General features: G+C 49.7%; 1 protein-coding gene across 1 annotated transcript; it reads right to left on the bottom strand.

Moving 5' to 3' along the window:
• Position 1: 1 nt before the first annotated feature.
• Positions 2 to 12002, bottom strand: Lin28a (lin-28 homolog A). The gene is made up of 4 exons (XM_050152731.1): positions 11865 to 12002; positions 11208 to 11404; positions 1089 to 1273; positions 2 to 218 (listed from the first exon to the last, which is right to left on the bottom strand). The coding sequence occupies exons 1-4, from the start codon at positions 11893 to 11895 to the stop codon at positions 2 to 4; spliced, it is 630 nt and encodes a 209-aa protein (XP_050008688.1). The 5' UTR covers positions 11896 to 12002.
• Positions 12003 to 18083: the final 6081 nt, after the last annotated feature.

Genomic DNA, 18083 nt, shown 5'->3' with positions numbered 1-18083 from the left:
CTCAATTCTGGGCTTCTGGGAGCAGGGCAGGGCTGTGGATCTCTTCCTCTTCCTCCCGGAAGTAGGCAGGCTTTCCCTGAGACGTGGGGGCCTGCTGGGCCTTCAGTGGACAGGAGGCCACCATATGGTTGATGCTTTGGCAGAAGTGGCACTTCTTGGGCTGGGGCGGCAGCTTGCATTCCTTGGCATGATGGTCCAGACCACCACAGTTATAGCACCTGGCACAAGACAGGGTGGTAAAGGTGAGGGAAACACGGCAACAAGTTTGAGGCCCCTTAAGGGGTGACACCCTCATCCACGTTCATCACTGTAACCACCTCTCCCTTTATTATGCCCTTTCTAGATCTACCCGATGACCTTCAGATGACCTTAAGACTCACAGCAGCTGTGGCTCACAACTTGATGGGTGGATGAGCCCTCCCCTGGGTCCCACTGAACCATCTCTTCAGCCCTAGTTTTTATTTTCATTTCGGGTCAAGGTTTCAATTGTATAGTCGTGCCTACCCTTCAACTGGTGGCAGTCCTTTTTTGTCCCTGCTCCCAAGTCCTGCATGTTCCACCAGACCTGGCTAAGGAAAGGATTTTTTTCCTTTCCTTGGTGACAGGGTCTCTCTGTATATCCCTGACTGTCTTGGAACTCTCTCTGTAGACCAGGCTGGCCTCCAACTCAGAGATCCACCTGCCCCTGCTCCTGCCTCTGTTAGGATTAAAGGCATGCGCCATCACCGCCAAACTAAGAGTTTCTAAAGCCAAATTAATATTACCTCTTTAGAGCTAAGAGGTTTTAAGCCCCATAGGAAAAACGCACACAGTAAGCAATTGGCGAGCTGGTAAGGAAACAGTAGATAACATATATGTAACATTTTACACCGTCGCTCACATACATATTCATGGTAGCCTTTGCTTCTAAAGTCAGTATGGACAGGCAGCGTCACTCCTAGCAACAGAAACTAGCCCCAGGACAAAGGGAGTTGCAAGCAACCAGTGACTGCATCGCCGAAGCTTAAATTCACTGGTAACGGGGTTCAGGTGGGACCTGTGGGAGCACCATCCTGAGCAACTTCTACAAGCCGCCTTCTGGGCCATACCTGTCTCCTTTGGATCTTCGTTTCTGTGTGTTCTTCCCCTTCGGCCGCCGCTCACTCCCAATACAGAACACTCCACCAGGGCCAGTGACACGAATGGATTCCAGACCCTTGGCTGACTTCTTAAAGGTGAACTCTACGGCCTCACCCTCCTTGAGGCTTCGGAAACCCTCCATGTGCAGCTTACTCTGGCAAAGGGAAACACAAGATTTTACTGTAAGACAAAACTGCGAACATTTACCTGTTGCATGAGACAGTAACCCATTTCACAGATGAGAAAACAGCCCACGCCTGTCACCCAATCATAGGGTCACCATAAGAACAGCAAGGAATCGCCTCCATTCTTAGGAAATACACATTAAGATACTTAAACAGAAACATACTTAATGCTGTATTTATGGTTACTAAGGAGGCTTTTTGTGGTGGCACAAGGTTCTAATCCCAGCACTTGGGGGACAAACGCAGATGGATCTCTGAGGTCGAGGTTAAATTTCCCCATGCATCAGGATGAGTTCCAGGTCAGCCAGGACCATAGTGAGGCCCTGTCTCTCCCCACCACAAGCATACCCCACCAATAAAACATAAACAAAAAACACAGAGATAAAGGGATACAGTAAAGAGGGCAAAATGTTAATGGAAGATTCTGGGGGAAAAGACTGAGAATATGTCTGTCTATTCCTGTAATCTTTAAATCTGAAATCATGAAAATGTTACTGAAAACAGATGTCAGTTTCAGGGCAAGGATTAAAATGGAATGTCACGGAGAGATTCCAGGAATGTGTGGAGAAGCTAAGAGGCCTGGAACTCCATCTGTTGAGCAGACTGACCCTAACTCAGATCCACCTGCCTCTGCCTCCCAATTGCAGGGATTAGAGGCATTCACCACCACCCCACCACTGTCCAGCTCAAAATGCATCAGGAGGAATTAAATACCTATTTGGTAAGAATAAGAATGGCAAGCCAGCATTATTGACACAGCACTAATCTCAAGGCTCAGGAGAGAGGCTGAAACAGGAGGAAGACAGGTTCAAGGCCAGCATGGTCTCAAAACAGAAACAAAAAGTCAGATACAATCAGACAAATCTACAAGAAGCTATTACTTGGGGGAAAACTAAACACATACTAGTGTACCAGGTATGGTGGTACACCTCTAGCCACCCCACAAAGCCAGTACTCAGAGGCCTGGGCAGAAAGCACTGCTGCAGACCAGCCTGGGCTACGCGGCTTCTTCAAGGTCATTTTAAAAAGGAGGCGGCTGGCAGGGTGTGGTTCAGTGGGTAAAGTCAGTTGCTGCCAAGCCTGAAAATTTAGTAAGCTCAGTCTCTGGGCCCAAGAGATGGAAGGACGGACGTGGTCTTCTGACCTCTACATGTGGCATGCGTACTATATACACCTAGGCATACACAAATTAAAAAAATACAAAAGCCAACAGGTTTTGTTGTTCATGCCCCATTCTGGTCCCTCATCTGGGTACATTTCTGGATGAATTAATGAAGTATGGGTTTCTGGTTTTTGAGACAGGGTCTCACTATGCTGTTCATACGTGCCTCAAATTCATGATCCTCCTGCCTCAGCCTCCAAGTGGCATGATTCCACATGTATTCCATGGCAATGAATTAGATTTTTATCCTTTGACACCTGTGTTGCCCAGACTGCTCTCAGATTTGTCAGCTTCCAAGTCTCCTGCCTCTTGAGCAGCTGGGGCCACGTGTGCACACCCAGCAACAAGGAAACAGACTGTCAACTACTTGATGGGGAATGATGATCACGTCCGAAATAAAGACTTAGTGCAGTTTGCAGAGTCCAGCTCCTTTAAAAAGGAGCCCCGAAGCCCCATGCTCTCGGTTGCCACAATTAGCACAGCCCAGACCCTACTGTTTATTAGTTCGGGAGGTAGCACTTCCCAGAACAGTCTCTACACAGCTGGAACTAGAGTAAGCAGTTCAGTGTGTAATTACGTCAAAAGTCCCTCGCCTAGAACACAGGACTCCATGGTAAGAGTGTGCTCATATAGCAGTCAGTGGCTCTCACTTCCAAGAGAAAAAAATGCTTGGTAGTGCATTCCTTTGATCCCAGCAGAGGCAGTGTATCTAAGGCCAGCCTCATCTACACAGATGGTTATCTAGAGACCCTCTTGCCAACACACAAACACTCACAGAAAAAGCACATGAGCTCAGAGAAACAAAGGGACCGCTGTGCACCTAGCCAGGACCATCAGCATTGATGAGGTCCACTGGTATTCTAGCTGGTAGAGTACTTTACACTAGGACTCTAGGAAAATAAGCGAGAAAAAAAAATTCCTACTAGCCAGGTGGGGGACAAATTCCTCCATCATTCTAACTTTTGGGATTTTTTTGGGGGGGGTTGTTTTTCAAAACAGATTTCTCATGCTGGGCGGTGGTGGCGCACGCCTTTAATCCCAGCACTTGGGAGGCAGAGGCAGGAGGATCTCTGTGAGTTCGAGGCCAGCCTGGTCTACGAGAGCTAGTTCCAGGACAGGCACCAAAAACTACAGAGAAACCCTGTCTCGAAAATCCAAAAAACAAAAACCAAAACAAAACAAAAAAACAGATTTCTGTGTAGCCCTGGCTGTCCTTGAACTCAGAGATCCGTCTGCCTCTTCTAAAGCTGCGCCTCGCCAGCATCCGACCTAGCTTTTGTTTGAATTTAGTTGACGGCACACAAACCAGACCTCCATCAAGGGTGCTGGTGAAGAGCACAGACTTGGGCGCCATACCCGTCCTCCAGGCTCAACGAGGTCTTCAGTGTCCTCAGCAAAATAGGCAAGTCCTGGTTTCTCCTCTTTTTCTTTCTTTTTAAGACAAGGTCTCACTATGTAGCCTTGACTGGCCTAGAACTCACTATGTAGACCTGTCTACCTAGAACTCAGAGATCTGCTTGTCTTTTTTTTAAAAAAAAATTGTTTATTTATTATGTATATAATATTCTGTCTGCCTGTATGCTTGCAGGCCAGAAGAGGGCGCCAGACCTCATTACAGATGGTTGTGAGCCACCATGTGGTTGCCCGGGAATTGAACTCAGGACCTTTGGAAGAGCAGGCAATGCTCTTAATCACTGACTGAGCCTTCTCTCCAGCCCGATCTGCTCGTTTTTTTTTAAGTGTTTATCCTGCTAAGTAGTCCAGGCTGGCCTTGAACTGGAGATCTTTCACCTAGCCTCCTGAATGCTGGAATTAACAGTTTAGGGCCAGAGTAGACATCATAAAACAAGCAGGCCATTTCAACCTAAACAAAGTCCAGATTCTGAAGGGCATGGACCTACTAACCTTGCATGACTATTTGTAATTATTGCATCACAGAAGATATATTCTTTCACTTTTTATAAACGGTGCTTGGGATTGAACCAAAATCATACACATGCTAAGCATACTCCACCCGGGTCTCTCCTAGTGTTTCACACCCACAGAAACAGGCAGGGATGGTGACTTCCTAACCCCCTGCCTCAATCTGATGTGAGCAAGGGGAAAAAACTTAAAAAGGAAATACAAGTATTATAAATATTCAATAGGACCCGCCTCTCAGCCCCCACTGCACAGAAACCACCCAAAAACCAAGAGGAGCTAGCGAGGGAGGTACCTGGGGAGCCAGACCAACACACTGCCTTCTCCCCGGGCGGGCGATTCCAGCTGTGATCCAGCTGGTTAAAAATTGAGTTTAGGAGCTTGTACCCTCCTTTCTCATTTGTAAAATGGAGTATACTCTGACTTCATGGTGAGGCTGTGAGGTTTTACACATGAAAAGCAGCTGACACTTCACCAGCCACGTGAAAGCCTCTAAGAGCACCAATTATCTTACAGACTAGAGAGAGACAGGGTACCAGTAAGAGCCAAGTGTTGGGATGCTCAGATTAACTCTGCTTTTATTACTAACCATTCTTGGGAACTCAAAACAAAACAAAAAAACCCAATCCAGCCCCTCTCTGAGATCCAGCTTTGGGAGAACAACACCTCCCTCTTCTACCCACTCTTAAGACTTCTGAGACCAGGGGGGGGGGCAGTATAAATGGTAAGGCAAGGAGACTGATGAACCCCCTCAGCTCCTCCACCACTAGAGATCTGCCTAAGACCGCCCCTGCAAGCACCTCAACAGGAAGGCTAGGCAGGATTTAAACTGATGGTCTCCAGGGGTGGCTGCCCATCCCCCTCCCCCCACTCCTTTCTAAAACATAGTTTGAATTCTTCCCTTATCAGATAGGTAAATCAGTGTGCAGCCCCACCAAGCCAGACTCCCAGGGCCAGCATCTAAAAGGAGCCTGAAAATTCTTCTTCCACCCCCAACCACACACAAAGCAGGGCCCCGCCTCTCTCCCCATCCCCCTCAAAAAAAAAAAAAAAAAAAAAGCAAAGGCCCTGGGGGGGGAGGGGCATGGCCTGAGCTCCCCCAATAGAGCCCTGCCCCAGGGAACAAAGGGTTGACACTGGTTGGTTCTGGTGGTCGGATTCCTGGAGTTCCAAGGCACAGATCCCCCTAGGATGGCTCTCTCCCACCCTCCCCCACATTCAAATCGTACCAGTTCCTTCCTTCCTCCACACCATGGTGGGGTGAGAGGAATGGCTTCAGAACATCTCCAGTCAGACCCCAGGAAGGGGAAGTTTGCTAGTCAACTAACAGCCATCTTCTCTCTGTCCCCCACCCCAGCACCCTCCCTGTACCTCCAGGATGGACTAATAAAGAGGACGCTTCCCCTAGGGCGCCTTCTGTCAAATCCTTCCCGCAGCAGATAAATATTTCAAGGGGAAGAGGGCCAGGAATCCCATTTTCCTTTCTCCAACCTGTTGGAGTTAGTCATGTGGGCAGCCTGGCGGTGGGGGGAGTTACAGCATTTCCTCCCCCCATGCTGCTCTTTTTGGTTACACTCTTCCGGGCTTTTCCTTCTGTCCTGAGGAACCCCCACCCGCCCCTACATCAAATACCCCACTCAAGTATCAACACCTGACTAAACCCACATATACCATGTCATCTAAGAAATGTGAGCCAAAAAAAAGTAAGTAAGCAAAGGGTCGGATTGAGCTGTGACTCTCCTGTCTCTTGTGGCTTGCACAAACCATTTCACTCTGCTTCTTTCTTTGTGGGAGACTTTGCAAGCGAATTTGATCGTATTCCACCCAGTTGACCAGGACCAAAAGAAGGGTTTCTCTGCTCTTCTCCGGCACCTTGGGACATTCCAGGTTTGGGTGACCCTATGCATGTCTCTGACCAATTCTAGATTGAGTAACCAAAATACATATCAATGCTCACTTTAGACTGAGCAGGGTGCTAAACACTCCTGCCAAAATCATGCGGCATTACAACCAGAAGATTCATAAATGCCTTGAAGGTTAGCAACGTGCTCAAGCGGAGAAATCTGACCGGAAACCCTAACAAAGTGAGGAGACTAGCCCAGTATGTATTTGGGAGAGCCTGGGACAGAAGCTCCAAGGAAGAACTACAGATAAAAATAAGCACCTTGATCATAGGTATCAAGAAAGGACAAGTGTTGGGCTGACTGCCCCGAGCCTGGTCTTGCTGGGTAGCAAGGTCCAATAAAGGCAAGTCGGACATCTTTTCTTCTAGCTGTGCTTTTTAAACTCCTAAATGCCTTTTCATCTGAAAGACTCAACACAGTGGTGACACTCTGGTGCCAAGGCTTCACCCAAGCCTCACAGGTAGAGGCACAGAGCTTGTTCTAAGGCTAGCTGCCATTCACCTCTGCTCAGCAGCCCAGAACAAATGCTCCTCCGCAGCTCTCCACCAGATGGGGTATCAGCCTGCGCGAGGCTCTGAACGGAGGGCACCTACACCTCGGCTCCTTCCTCATGGTGGTTTTTCCTGGTCCTTCCATTCCTCAAGATGCTGGAGATGCAAGGACAGCAAGCTCTCTTCCCATCCAACCGCGATCCTCGGCTGTGAGCAAGGAGTGCAGGGTGCTAATGGGAATGAAAAGCTTCCTGAAGTTTATGCCAAAACCATAGAAGAAAAAGCCATCATACTGGTTTCTAACAGCAACGTGAAACCATGCTTAAAAGGTCTGTACCATTATGAACGTTTCCTGCTGAAACCTCCCAGGCTTGGACTACACAGGCTTGCTGCTCTTCATGCAGATGTAAGTTTCTCCAAAAAAGGAAAAAAAAAAAAAAAAAGAAGGAATGTTTGAGCCCTGGCTATGTTTGTGCCTTACACCCTGGAAACCACTGACAGTGCAGGCAGCAACCTCACCATTAACAAGGCAGACAGTTGCCATATTGGAAGCTTTGTTTGGGACGGTGGCAAAAGATCACCCAGGCTGTTCTCTGGAGGCATGCCGCCTCAAAGAGAACACCAAAATATTTGAAGATGCCAAAATAACACACGGGCTTCTTTATACCAACTCTACAAAAACCCATATTTTTAAGCCACCTTTTCCCACTGACATGGGAATGACAGGTAGTGTTCCTGGGCTTGAATCCAAGATGATCTTAATGAAGCCAAAGTTCTGGGGTTTGGAGTTGTAAGCTGTCAACATGTACCCCACAAATACTCATGGCACACTATACGGGGCCAAGCCATGGTAATCAGCCCAGAAAGAAAGCAGTCTCATCTACCACCTTCCCTGTCTCCTCTGGTGAAGACACTGTCTACTCCTGGTCCTCCAGGGTCCTCTCAAGATTCCCTCACCTGTTTTCACTTCCATAGTCATTCATTTAGATCAAGAATGCAGTATAAAAATCACCTAGACGGCTGGGCGATGGTGGCGCACGCCTTTAATCCCAGCACTTGGGAGGCAGAGGCAGGCGGATCTCTGTGAGTTGGAGACCAACCTGGTCTACAGAGCTAGTTCCAGGACAGGCTCCAAAGCCACAGAGAAACCCTGTCTCGAAAAACCAAAAAAAAAAAAAATCACCTAGACAGTCAAGTTCTTCTCGACAGGACATTCACAATGGTCAATCCATGCAATGTTATAAACCAGGAAGGCAAGATCCTACATACTGTCCCACAACCCAAGTATGGTATCCCAGCCTCAGGTATGTGGTGTAGGTCTAAGTCATTATAGCTTAAGCAGTTTCAGCTTCAATTTCTGTGTCAATGTTGAATTTTTGTTCAAACACAACTTATAGTTCATTATAGTCTTCACCTGGGCCAGATGGTAGTTGTGCACACCTACAATTCCAACACTGGAGATACATAGGTAGGAGGATGGAGGCTAGCCTGTGCTACAAAAGAGCCAGCCTTAGCAAAAAACTATGTTCTGAAAATATGCTGAAAACCAATACTTCCTACAAATCTTGGTGGCCTACATTTTGAGCCACAGGAAACCAGACTTAAACCAAACCTTAAAGTGGTCAGCAACTTCCCAACCATTTTTGATGACTATCTTGCTGTTTCTCAACTAGAAGTTATTCTGCCTTCCAAGAGATATCTGGCAAGATACGGAGACTAGTCTAATCAATTCCCGACATAGATTTCAAGATCTAAAGGGACCAATGGCTGAACCTAATGGGTATTAGACAAACCCGTGTCAGAGCCTGATCTGCCTACTCTTCTCCTGGAAACAGGATGAGGTATATGCAGATCAGACAGAGGAGAAGGCCAAGGCAAAGAAAGGAGTGTCACCAAACTATAGGTCAGCTTGGCTAAAGTGACTCCCAGGCCTGCCTGTACTACAGTGTAAGCCGCTGCCCCAAAATGTAAGAATGTGTGGTATGTGGATCTGCACAAGGGCAGTCTCTAACAGGGTGCTGAGAACCTATCCCCTCACTCTTGGAAGGGTTGATCCTGAGCCCCTCCCTTTCCATGGCATGACAAATGTCTTGAGTTTCTTTCCTCCCTTCCACCCCACCGCCAGAACATAAAGTTCCATTAAACACTTCTTCCTCTGCCTCGCGGACACTCTCCTTAAGTAAACAAGTTTCAGAGATCACCTGTATCTACAACATTCCTCCAGCATGGATAACTCGGGTCACCAGCCTAAATTACGCCAGAGTGTGGGACCAGCCGAGCAACCTCAGGCTGCGGTAAAACACCAATTACAGTGAGGGGAGAGTGCAGGTTAGGGAGGAACTTCTTCAAATATGGGTGCCAGCCAGGAGCTGGGCCTTTAGTCCCAACATCCAGGAGGCAGAGTCAGGCAGATCGAGTTAGAAGCCAACCTGATCTACAGAACAAAGTCCAGGCCAGCCACAGTTAAAGACAGTGAAATTCTGTACCCTCCCCCCCTGAAAAAAAAAAAAGGAGAAAGAAAATATAGGAAACCAAACACACAAAAACTTCAAGTTTGGGCTGGTGGACATAGCCCTCCAGGCTGGTCTATACTGACTGCTTCCCCCCCCCCATGCTCCTGAGTCCCTATTGCTATGATCCTAAGTCTGAGGCACACCACCAAGGAGCCTTAGCCTTTGGAAGGAATCTAGAAAGCTTTGCACCTCCTTTATATCCCAGCCTCCCCAAATTGGGAAAGCTGTCCAGCCCATCTCCAGACCAGGAGAGATCAGAATCTCTGTGATCTGATAAACGGGAGAGTGGGGGCGGCTTGCCACCCGCGGAGGAGGGCCATTCAAAGAGGGTTCCTGCAATAAAGTAATTTAATAGATCTAAAGAGGCCAATTCCCTTCTCTCTCACAATTACTTCCTGGGAGTTATCATTCACATATGTAAATGAGATGGGGGGGCACGAAGCCACCATCCAAAAACCAGCAGTCTGGTAGTATAGAGATGGGGGGTGGTATTTCAAGGAAGTAGCTAAAGGTACCGCTGTAGGTCCCTTAAACACAAGTTCCAGAAGCCCAGCGACCCTAGCACACCAACAGCAGAGCAGAGAGCTGGTCCCAAAATTCCTTCAACCCAAATCCACCTAGTTTCCCCTAACAACCTCCTGACTGGAGGGCAATGTTCAGTCTTCACTGCAGCCTCCAACCAGTCGGTCCAGCATCTCCTTCCCCACCCCTCCCCCTCAAGAACGCCATCCCTCAGGCTCCAACTCTTAATCCCCACATCCTCCTTTCCCCTCCCCCACAGCTCCTAAAGCTAACCTCCCTGAAGTAACCCCTCCCTGCCCGGACCGGGTGTCAAGCTCCAGGGCCAAGGATTAGCAATTTCTTCTCTCCTGGTCCAGCCTTAACCACTAATGTGGGAGGCAGGGTAGCGGGAACCTCCTAACCATCGAGGCTCGGGGAGCACTTGAACAACCGTCGGATGCTGGGAGATAAAGGCGAGTAAGGAAGAGAACCTGGAGACTCTACTATTCCCTTCCTTATTTAGGGTTAGGAATGTTAGGGACAGCAATCAATGGCTGTCTGGGGCCATAAATGCCAAACTGAGAATAGGACTAGAGGCCAGCCTCCTTCCACGGCCTGCCCCTCGACACTGAATTTCACTCCCCACTGCGCTGCCCTTCTTTAACTGAGAACTTGGGATTTGCACCGACCCAAGTCTCCTTCCTAGACTGGCCCAGCCAGGAATGAAGGCTTCGCTTAACGTTTTCCTACCTGGCAGGACCTGGTGGACAGCAGAGGTGCCTGCCAGTTTTGAACCGTAACCAGCCTTCTAGGGGAGCTTTTCAGCCACACGCTCATCCTTCCGGGATCTGCCAAATCTATTCTGGCCACAGGACCTTGCTTTTTAGGTGGCCACCTGACTGAGGTCTGCACTTAAAACAGGGGAAGAGCCTGACTTCGCAGGTTCATGCCCGTGGGTAGGGTGGCAAACTAGCCACACTCCCCTGCCCTGTGAACTACATTCAGACCTTCAGAACTCAAGGCGCTAGCGCCCGATGCAGGCCCTGCATGTGCTTCCCTGGTTGGCCTGCTCGCCCTCCCCCACCGGCAAGCACAATACAACCTTAGTTTCTGCCACATGGGGTCACCTCCCTGCCCCCTGCTCCCTTCCCAGGGGAAAGAGGTAATAGACACGTGGTAAGCCGGAGGGGTTCCCGGAAGGGGGCGGGGAGGGGGTGCTGGTAATCAGTGGTGCCTCCTCCTTGCTCCACCGTAGTTACTCGAAACTCAAAATTGGGGTGTCTCGGCAGATAAGGACGCACAATGAGTGTCCTTTATCGCCTCCAATCCAACAGGAGCGGCCATCAGCCAAGCCCATACATATAACACCCAGTTTTTCTTTTTCCTAGCAAAGTTACCAGAATCAGTCTCACCTGGTGCACAAAGACGTCCACCGGGGGGTCGAGCGCGACCCCGGCGCGGGCGGTCATGGACAGGAAGCCGAACCCCATGCGCACGTTGAACCACTTACAGATGCCGGCCCCGTGCAGCAGCTGCGGCTCGTCTGCCGCCCGAGCCGCGTCAGCCGGCGCCTCCTCGGGCGCCTTCTCCGCTGCCTTGGCGCAGCCACCTGGAGACAGGGAGGGCCAGGTGATCAGCTGGGGGCCAAGACATCGCAGGGCCCTCTCTGGGACCCGTCTGGGAGATCTCAGTGTTGAGCCCGCGATAGACACCCAGGAGGAGGCAGCTACCAAACAGCTGCTAAGAAGAAACCTGTCCAGACTGCCTCCCCAAGGTTAAACCGAGGATGCTGAAGCCCCGAAAGTTTTGCATGTCTTCCCACAACATGTTGCCCGTGCACATGCGGCGGGACAGGCCCCTCCTCTTCTCTCCCTCCGCCCCCACAGACTCGGCGCGCAAGCCACTGGAACACCAGGGTTCCCTGCTCCAGAGATGGCCCCAAGAAGCAGGAGGCCGCAGGGACTTGGGGTCCCGCGGGCAAGTCCGTGGGACACTTTCCCACCTCCCTTCTATTTAGCTCTTGGGCGCCCTGCACCCTAAGGTGTGCCCGCTGAATCGCATGCTCGAACCTGCAAACTGCTGGTTGGACACTGAGCCCATGGTCGTCGGCTGAGCCCGTGGCCCCGGGCCCCAGGTCGGGCGGCTGCTGGCCCCAGAGAAGTCCGGAGGCAAAGGGGTGGTTCGGAGAAGAGGCTGCTACATCTTCCCCCGCACAATAGCGGTGGGAGGGCCCACGGCTTTTCAAAGGCTCCCAAATTCTAAAAGACAATGACCCAACCCCCCGCGGGCAGCCCCCTCCCCTCCCCTCTCTCATTACCCCTCCCTTTCCCTCCGGCTCTGGCTCCCGCCCTCCCCCACTGCTCTGGTCTCTGACACCTCTGGGGTGTCCCTTCCCAGAACCTTGAGATTTGACACCCCCTCCACGTACGCATATCAGGACAGGGGGGTCTTTTGCCCTAGGAGTCTTTAGTACTCCAGAATTTAGGGTACTGCACTTTAAGGACTCAATGCGGGTACCTAAAGCAGACACAGGTGGGGGACCTGGGGGGGGAGTAGTTTTATAACCACGTGAGCACACACACAGGTGGGGGACGGGGGGGTTATAACCACGTGACCACACACACTCCCTCCCCAAATTCCCCCCCCCGGGCAGATAATTATACATTCCAGAGAGTTGGGGGAGGGAGGTGTGAGCCTGTTGGCGCTGTCCAATCAGAAACACAAACCACCTGTCAAGGGAGAAATGGATGAGCCCTCCCCCTCCCCCATCCCCTCAGCGCCCCTCCCCCCTTCCCCCTCAGGCCTCTGAGCTGACCCGGCTGCTTGGCGCTGACCTGCTCTCACCCCCCACCCCCGTGTGCTTAGATAGACCTGGAGTTCTGGGCACTAGGAAGCCAAGATATGGGTGCAGGGAGGCGGCAGGAGAACCCCACAGAGCTGATCTCTCTTGACCTAGGTGCTGCCTCTCAAACTCAGCCTGCCCTCTGACTACAACTAGATGTCTCCTTCTCCAAGTCTCAAGATCAGTTCCTCTGGGTTTGTCCCAATCAGAAACAAGCTGCTAGTTGATTTGTGCAGAGAATCCTTTGCTTCCTTCCCAGCTTGCATCTAAAGTTGGTCCTAGGTAGAGAGCTTCCTGGGAGAGCATGGGGGAAGCCTGGGCGAGTGTCCTCTGTGATAGCTGCCTCCTCATCCTGTCCGGCGGGTCCCGTCCTGTCCCATCCCTTGCTGGCAGAGGGTGATACTGTGGGTGGAGGCACTTCCTCCAGTACCCGGGAACTGCTTCCCAGACCCTCCTGCTCTCAGTCACCTTCCTAAATTGCGCTCCCCTCCGGGTAGCGTGGCTGGTGGAAGGACTGGATAGGGAGGTTTCTCATTTGAAGAGGTAAACTCCCTACTAGAAGATAAAGAGGGTGGACCGGGGGGTGGCCACTGCCCTGGTCAGAGATGGACAATGGCCCGGGGCTCAGTGCACGGCCCTGGCCCTGCCCCTTCACTTCCGGTGCTCAGTTCAAACTGGACAATGCCAGCTCCGGACAGTTCCCCTCCCCCACCGCTACAACCCATTTAAAGGGACAGAGCCTGCTTTCAGGGGCATCCGCTTACCCTGAATTCAGGCTTCTCCATGAATGTGTAGAATCTCTTGTGGTTCACACGCTGCAGCTGTGCGCGTGTTGGTGCACACTCATAGGCACGTGTGCATCTGAGAACGAGAAAAAAGATAATGGAAGATAGGGAGGAGAATCAGTGACTATGAAGAATATTTTCCTCTTCCCTAGGAAGTGCTTTGCACGAGGCTAAAGTTTTGAGCGTAAAATGTATGAGATAGGACTTTGGAGGATCAAAAAAAAAAAAAAGACTCTGGTGAGCCTTCTGTTACTTAGCTAAAAAACATAAGTATCATTAACAGGGCCCTATTCCCAATGGGACTGGTAAATCTTTCCGGAGTGTAACAACCGAAGCCCTCTATTTGCATAACCCGCTCCCGTGAAGCAGTACCTTTACGATAGCTACTCCCTGTACCTCTTCTCCTGAGCTTCAGAAGTCGGTGGCTGAGGTCTTCTGAAGGGGTGTAGAAAAACAAGGCGGGCGCTCAGGTTTCTCTGTGACACCAACGTGGTTGGGTTCCCTCGCAAGCGCGATCAGTTGCTCTGTCCAGGGTCCTGAGGGAGTCTGTGGCTCTGTCCTTGGTGCTGAAAACGCTTCCCAGTTTCCTGCCTTGAGAACTTCCTTTGTTCTCGCCTCCACGTCCTTCCCAGAAGGCCTGGTTTCCCTTTTCTCAGAAAGCTTGAATGTCCCCTGGCACACATGAGGCAAATAGAATCTTTCTTTTTTCTTTTTTTTCCCTCCAAACAGAGTTTCTCTGTTTAATAGCTCAAGTTGTCCTGGAACTCTCTCTGTAGACCAGGCTGGCCTCAAACTCACAGAGATCCGCCTGCCTCTGCCTCCCGAGTGCTGGGATTAAAGGTGTGCACCACCACCACCTGACTTTATTTTTGCTTTTTATTAAAACAAGTCCTTCCTGCATGGCACATGCTGGCCTCAATCACATTGAAATTCTCCTGCCTCTGCCTCCTTAAGAACTGGGATTACAGGTGTGTGTCACCTGCCTGGCTCAATCTTTCTTTTACATTTTATTTTATTATATGTGTATTTATGTGTATTTATATGCCATGCATGTACTTCTGCCCTTAGAAGCCAGAAGAGGATGTTGGGTTCCCAGGAGCTGAAATTACAGGTAGTTGTGAGTCACAAATGTGGGTTCTAGGAACCAAATTAAGGTCCTCTGGAAAAATAATCCGTGCTCTTAACCATGGAGCCTTCTCTCCAGCCCTGAATATTTCTTGAATACTGAAGAGGAAATTTCTAGAAGTAAGTGATTCTGTTAGAGGATTGCTGTTGAAATAGGAGCGGCAGGGCTGCGTCCCCGGCACCTGGCCGCCCGCATGGCTAGTTTATACCCAGAAATAATTACACGGAAACTGTATTCTTTCAAACACTGCCTGGCCCGGCTAGGTCCAGTTTCTTATTGGCTAGCTCTTACATATTGTTCTAACCCATTTCTAATATTCTGTGTAGCCCATGAGCTGGCTTACCAGAGAGGATCTTAACCTGGATCTGTCTGGAGTGGGAGCATCATGGCGACTCACTCACTCAGCTTCTTTTTCCCAGCATTCTCTTCTGTCTACTCCGCCTACCTAATTTTCTGTCCTATGAGGGCCGAGGCAGTTTCTTTATTATTACAAGACCCACCTCCATCAGATTGCAGGCATTGCAAGCTCACCTTTAGGAAAAAACAATGTTCAAGCCAACTCATGTGATCATAAAGAAAGATATTACCTTTGAATATGATAGTTTATTTACTAATAATTTTAAATTAGTTCCATTATTGAAACTAATTGTAACAGCGTAAATGAATGCAGATAGATTGTAAAAATATATACAACTTTAATGGGGAAATAGACTTACAGAAAACCCCAGGAAAGCAGAAGCAGCAGCTGGGAGCAGGCACGCCAGATTTATAGGCAAACATTAGCCCAAGGCAAACACGCCCCCTAAGGGGCTGGACTTATCCCTACAGAAACATACCTTTTGTCTTTCAGTTTTGGTTTTGAATTTGTTTGTTTGTTTGTTTTTGAGTCAGGGTTTCCCTGTGTAACTGCCCTGGCTCTCCTGGAACTCTTTCTATAGACCAGGCTGGCCTTGAACTCACAGAGATCTGCCTGCCTCTGCCCCCTAAATGCTAGGACCAGAGTCGTGCTCCATCACCACCTGGCTGAAAAGCACTTTTTTTTTTTTTATTTTCGAGACAGGGTTTCTCCGTAGCTTTTTGGTTCCTGTTCTGGAACTAGCTCTTCTAGACCAGGCTGGCCTCGAACTCACAGAGATCCGCCTGCCTCTGCCTCCCGAGTGTTGGGATTAAAGGCGTGCGCCACCACCTCCCAGCGAAAAGCACTTTTTTTAAATTATTGTTTTGAAGCAGCGGTGTTCCCTGTAGCCCAGGCTGGCCTCAGGCGGACTGTATAGCCACAAAAAACTTTGGAGTCCTAATTCTCTGCCTGCATTTCCCACATGCTGAGATTCCAGGCATGCACCACCACACCCACCTTTATGCTTTCCTGAGAACACAGGTGCATTGACATTGCCCGTTTTGTTACAACTCTGTGATCTGGGGCAACTTTCTTACTCTCTGTGTGCCTCGGCTTCCTGCCCTGCCTGGGGGAGATATTGAGAATACCTTGGTGCTCAGAGACAAGAGACGTTGTGAGAATGAAGGGCAGGGACTAGGTATTCCAAAGGCAATGTTTTCATAATAGTACCTTGTTGGGGAATATTGTTTTCAGGTGTGTGTGTGACTTTGTTTAGCTGCACTTGATTAACTGTGAAGCTGTGATTCTTTGCCTGTCTAAAACACCTGATGGTCCAATAGCGTGGCAGAAACAAGGACAGGCGGAGCTAGCAGGCAGAGAGTATAAAAAGAGAAACAAGGAAGGGAAAGAGGAGCAAACAAGAGAACAAGGAGGGGAGGATACCAGGGGCCAGCCGCCCAGCTACACGCAAGCCACAGAGAAAGAAGTAAAGAAAGGTATACAGAAATAGAGAAAGATAAAAGTCCAGAGACAAAAGGTAGACTTGATAATTTAAGTGGGCAAGAAACAAGCCAAGCTAAGGCTTGCCAATCATAATTAAGAATAAGCCTCTGTGTGTGATTTATTTGGGAGCTGGGTGGCGGGCCCCCCAAAAGCAAAAGAGTAAAACATCATACAACAGTACCTGACATGTGGTTTTTAATTCCTTAAGTCATTACTGTTATAATGGGGATGCCGCTCAGTTGGGAGATGCACAGGGCCCTGAGTTTGAGCCCTAGAGCCAAGGCCTGGGCTTGATACACAGGCCCTCATAAAATTGGGCATGGGGCTGAAGAGGTGCCTGCTCTTCCGGAGGACTGGAGTTCGATTCCCAGCACCTACAGGATGACTCACAGCCATCTCTAACTGTAGTCCCAGGTGATCCAACACCCTCTTCTGGCATCTGCATCTCACACTCATGTCAATCTTCCTGCCGCAGCGTCCTGAATGCTAGGATTACATGTATGAGCCAACACACCCAGCCTGAACAGGTTTGAATTGAAATAAGATACATCATCAAAATAGTCCTAATCCTCGTTTTCCTCAGCTATCTTTGTAAGTTCTCTTCCCAGAACAGCTGAGTGGAAAGCCCTGGCCATCTGCTAACACAAATGATACTGTGCCCTCGAAAAAAAAACATTCCCCCATGTGTCCCATAAGATACCTGTCCCACCAGCTGTGCACACACACACATACACACACACACATACACACACACGTGTGCGAGTGCACTTGTGCATATCTCTATATCTCAGTACCTCTGAGACAGGGAGGCAGAGCACACACACAAATGCATGTGTGCATATCTGTAAATCCCAGTACCTCTGAGAGGGAGGCAGAATTTGAGGCTCAAGGCCAGCCTGGGCTACATGAGAACAGTGTCTCAAAAGGACAAAACAAAACAGGAAAAGATGGCAGCTCCTTAGAGCCTTTGATGCATCGCCCCATGCTTTAAAACAGACCAGTGATGCCGGAGATCCAGGGCAGTGCCTATGAGCACGTTCAGAACTCTAAGCTTGGTCCCCAGGACCGTATAAGCCTGTTATGGTGGTGCGTGTGTTATTTAACAGTTTCCTCCCAGATCAAAACATTCCCTTCTGCAGGGGAGCTCCTGACACAGGAAGGTAAACAACTAAAAGAAATGCTTCAGGAATGCCCTGAAACTGACTAGATTCACGAAGCCTCTCCCTGCTCCAGTAAACAAAGAAGTCTCTGAGGCCAGACAGCTGCCTGGGTGAAGCAGAAACCAGTCAGCTCTCTGCAAGAGATTGAGACCAACAGAGCCCCTTGGAAAGGATACTCTCCAACCTGCTGAGCTGCCTGCAGGCTGCACGGTGTGCTCCAGGTCCCCCAGTTTTGTGAGCTGTCAGCCACGCTATGATGGGTCTTGGCCATGCAGCTGTCATTCTGTCATTTCTGCCCCTGTAAGTGACCCCTCACCTGCAGTCCTCCCATAAGTAGCCCCAGTAAAACTCGTTGGTTCACCAAGTTGACAGTTGACTTTGGTGAGCTATGGGGATGTCTGTACTTCAGTTCATCATGGGCTCCCTATCTGGGGTGAGTAGACGAGTGTGTTGTGTCTTCCCAGGAAAAGCTTTCTCACACAGGAGCATCCATGACCCCAGTGCTGTGAACATGAAGACGGGGGGGGGGGGGGGG

Source organism: Alexandromys fortis, unplaced genomic scaffold (genome assembly GCF_014885135.2).
Source record: "Alexandromys fortis isolate MF-2015 unplaced genomic scaffold, M_Fortis_MF-2015_v1.1 scaffold_26, whole genome shotgun sequence".
In the NCBI taxonomy this organism is placed as follows: Eukaryota; Metazoa; Chordata; class Mammalia; order Rodentia; family Cricetidae; genus Alexandromys; species Alexandromys fortis.
Note: the sequence above shows the minus strand (reverse complement) of the source record. Positions and strands in the feature narration are given on the sequence as shown.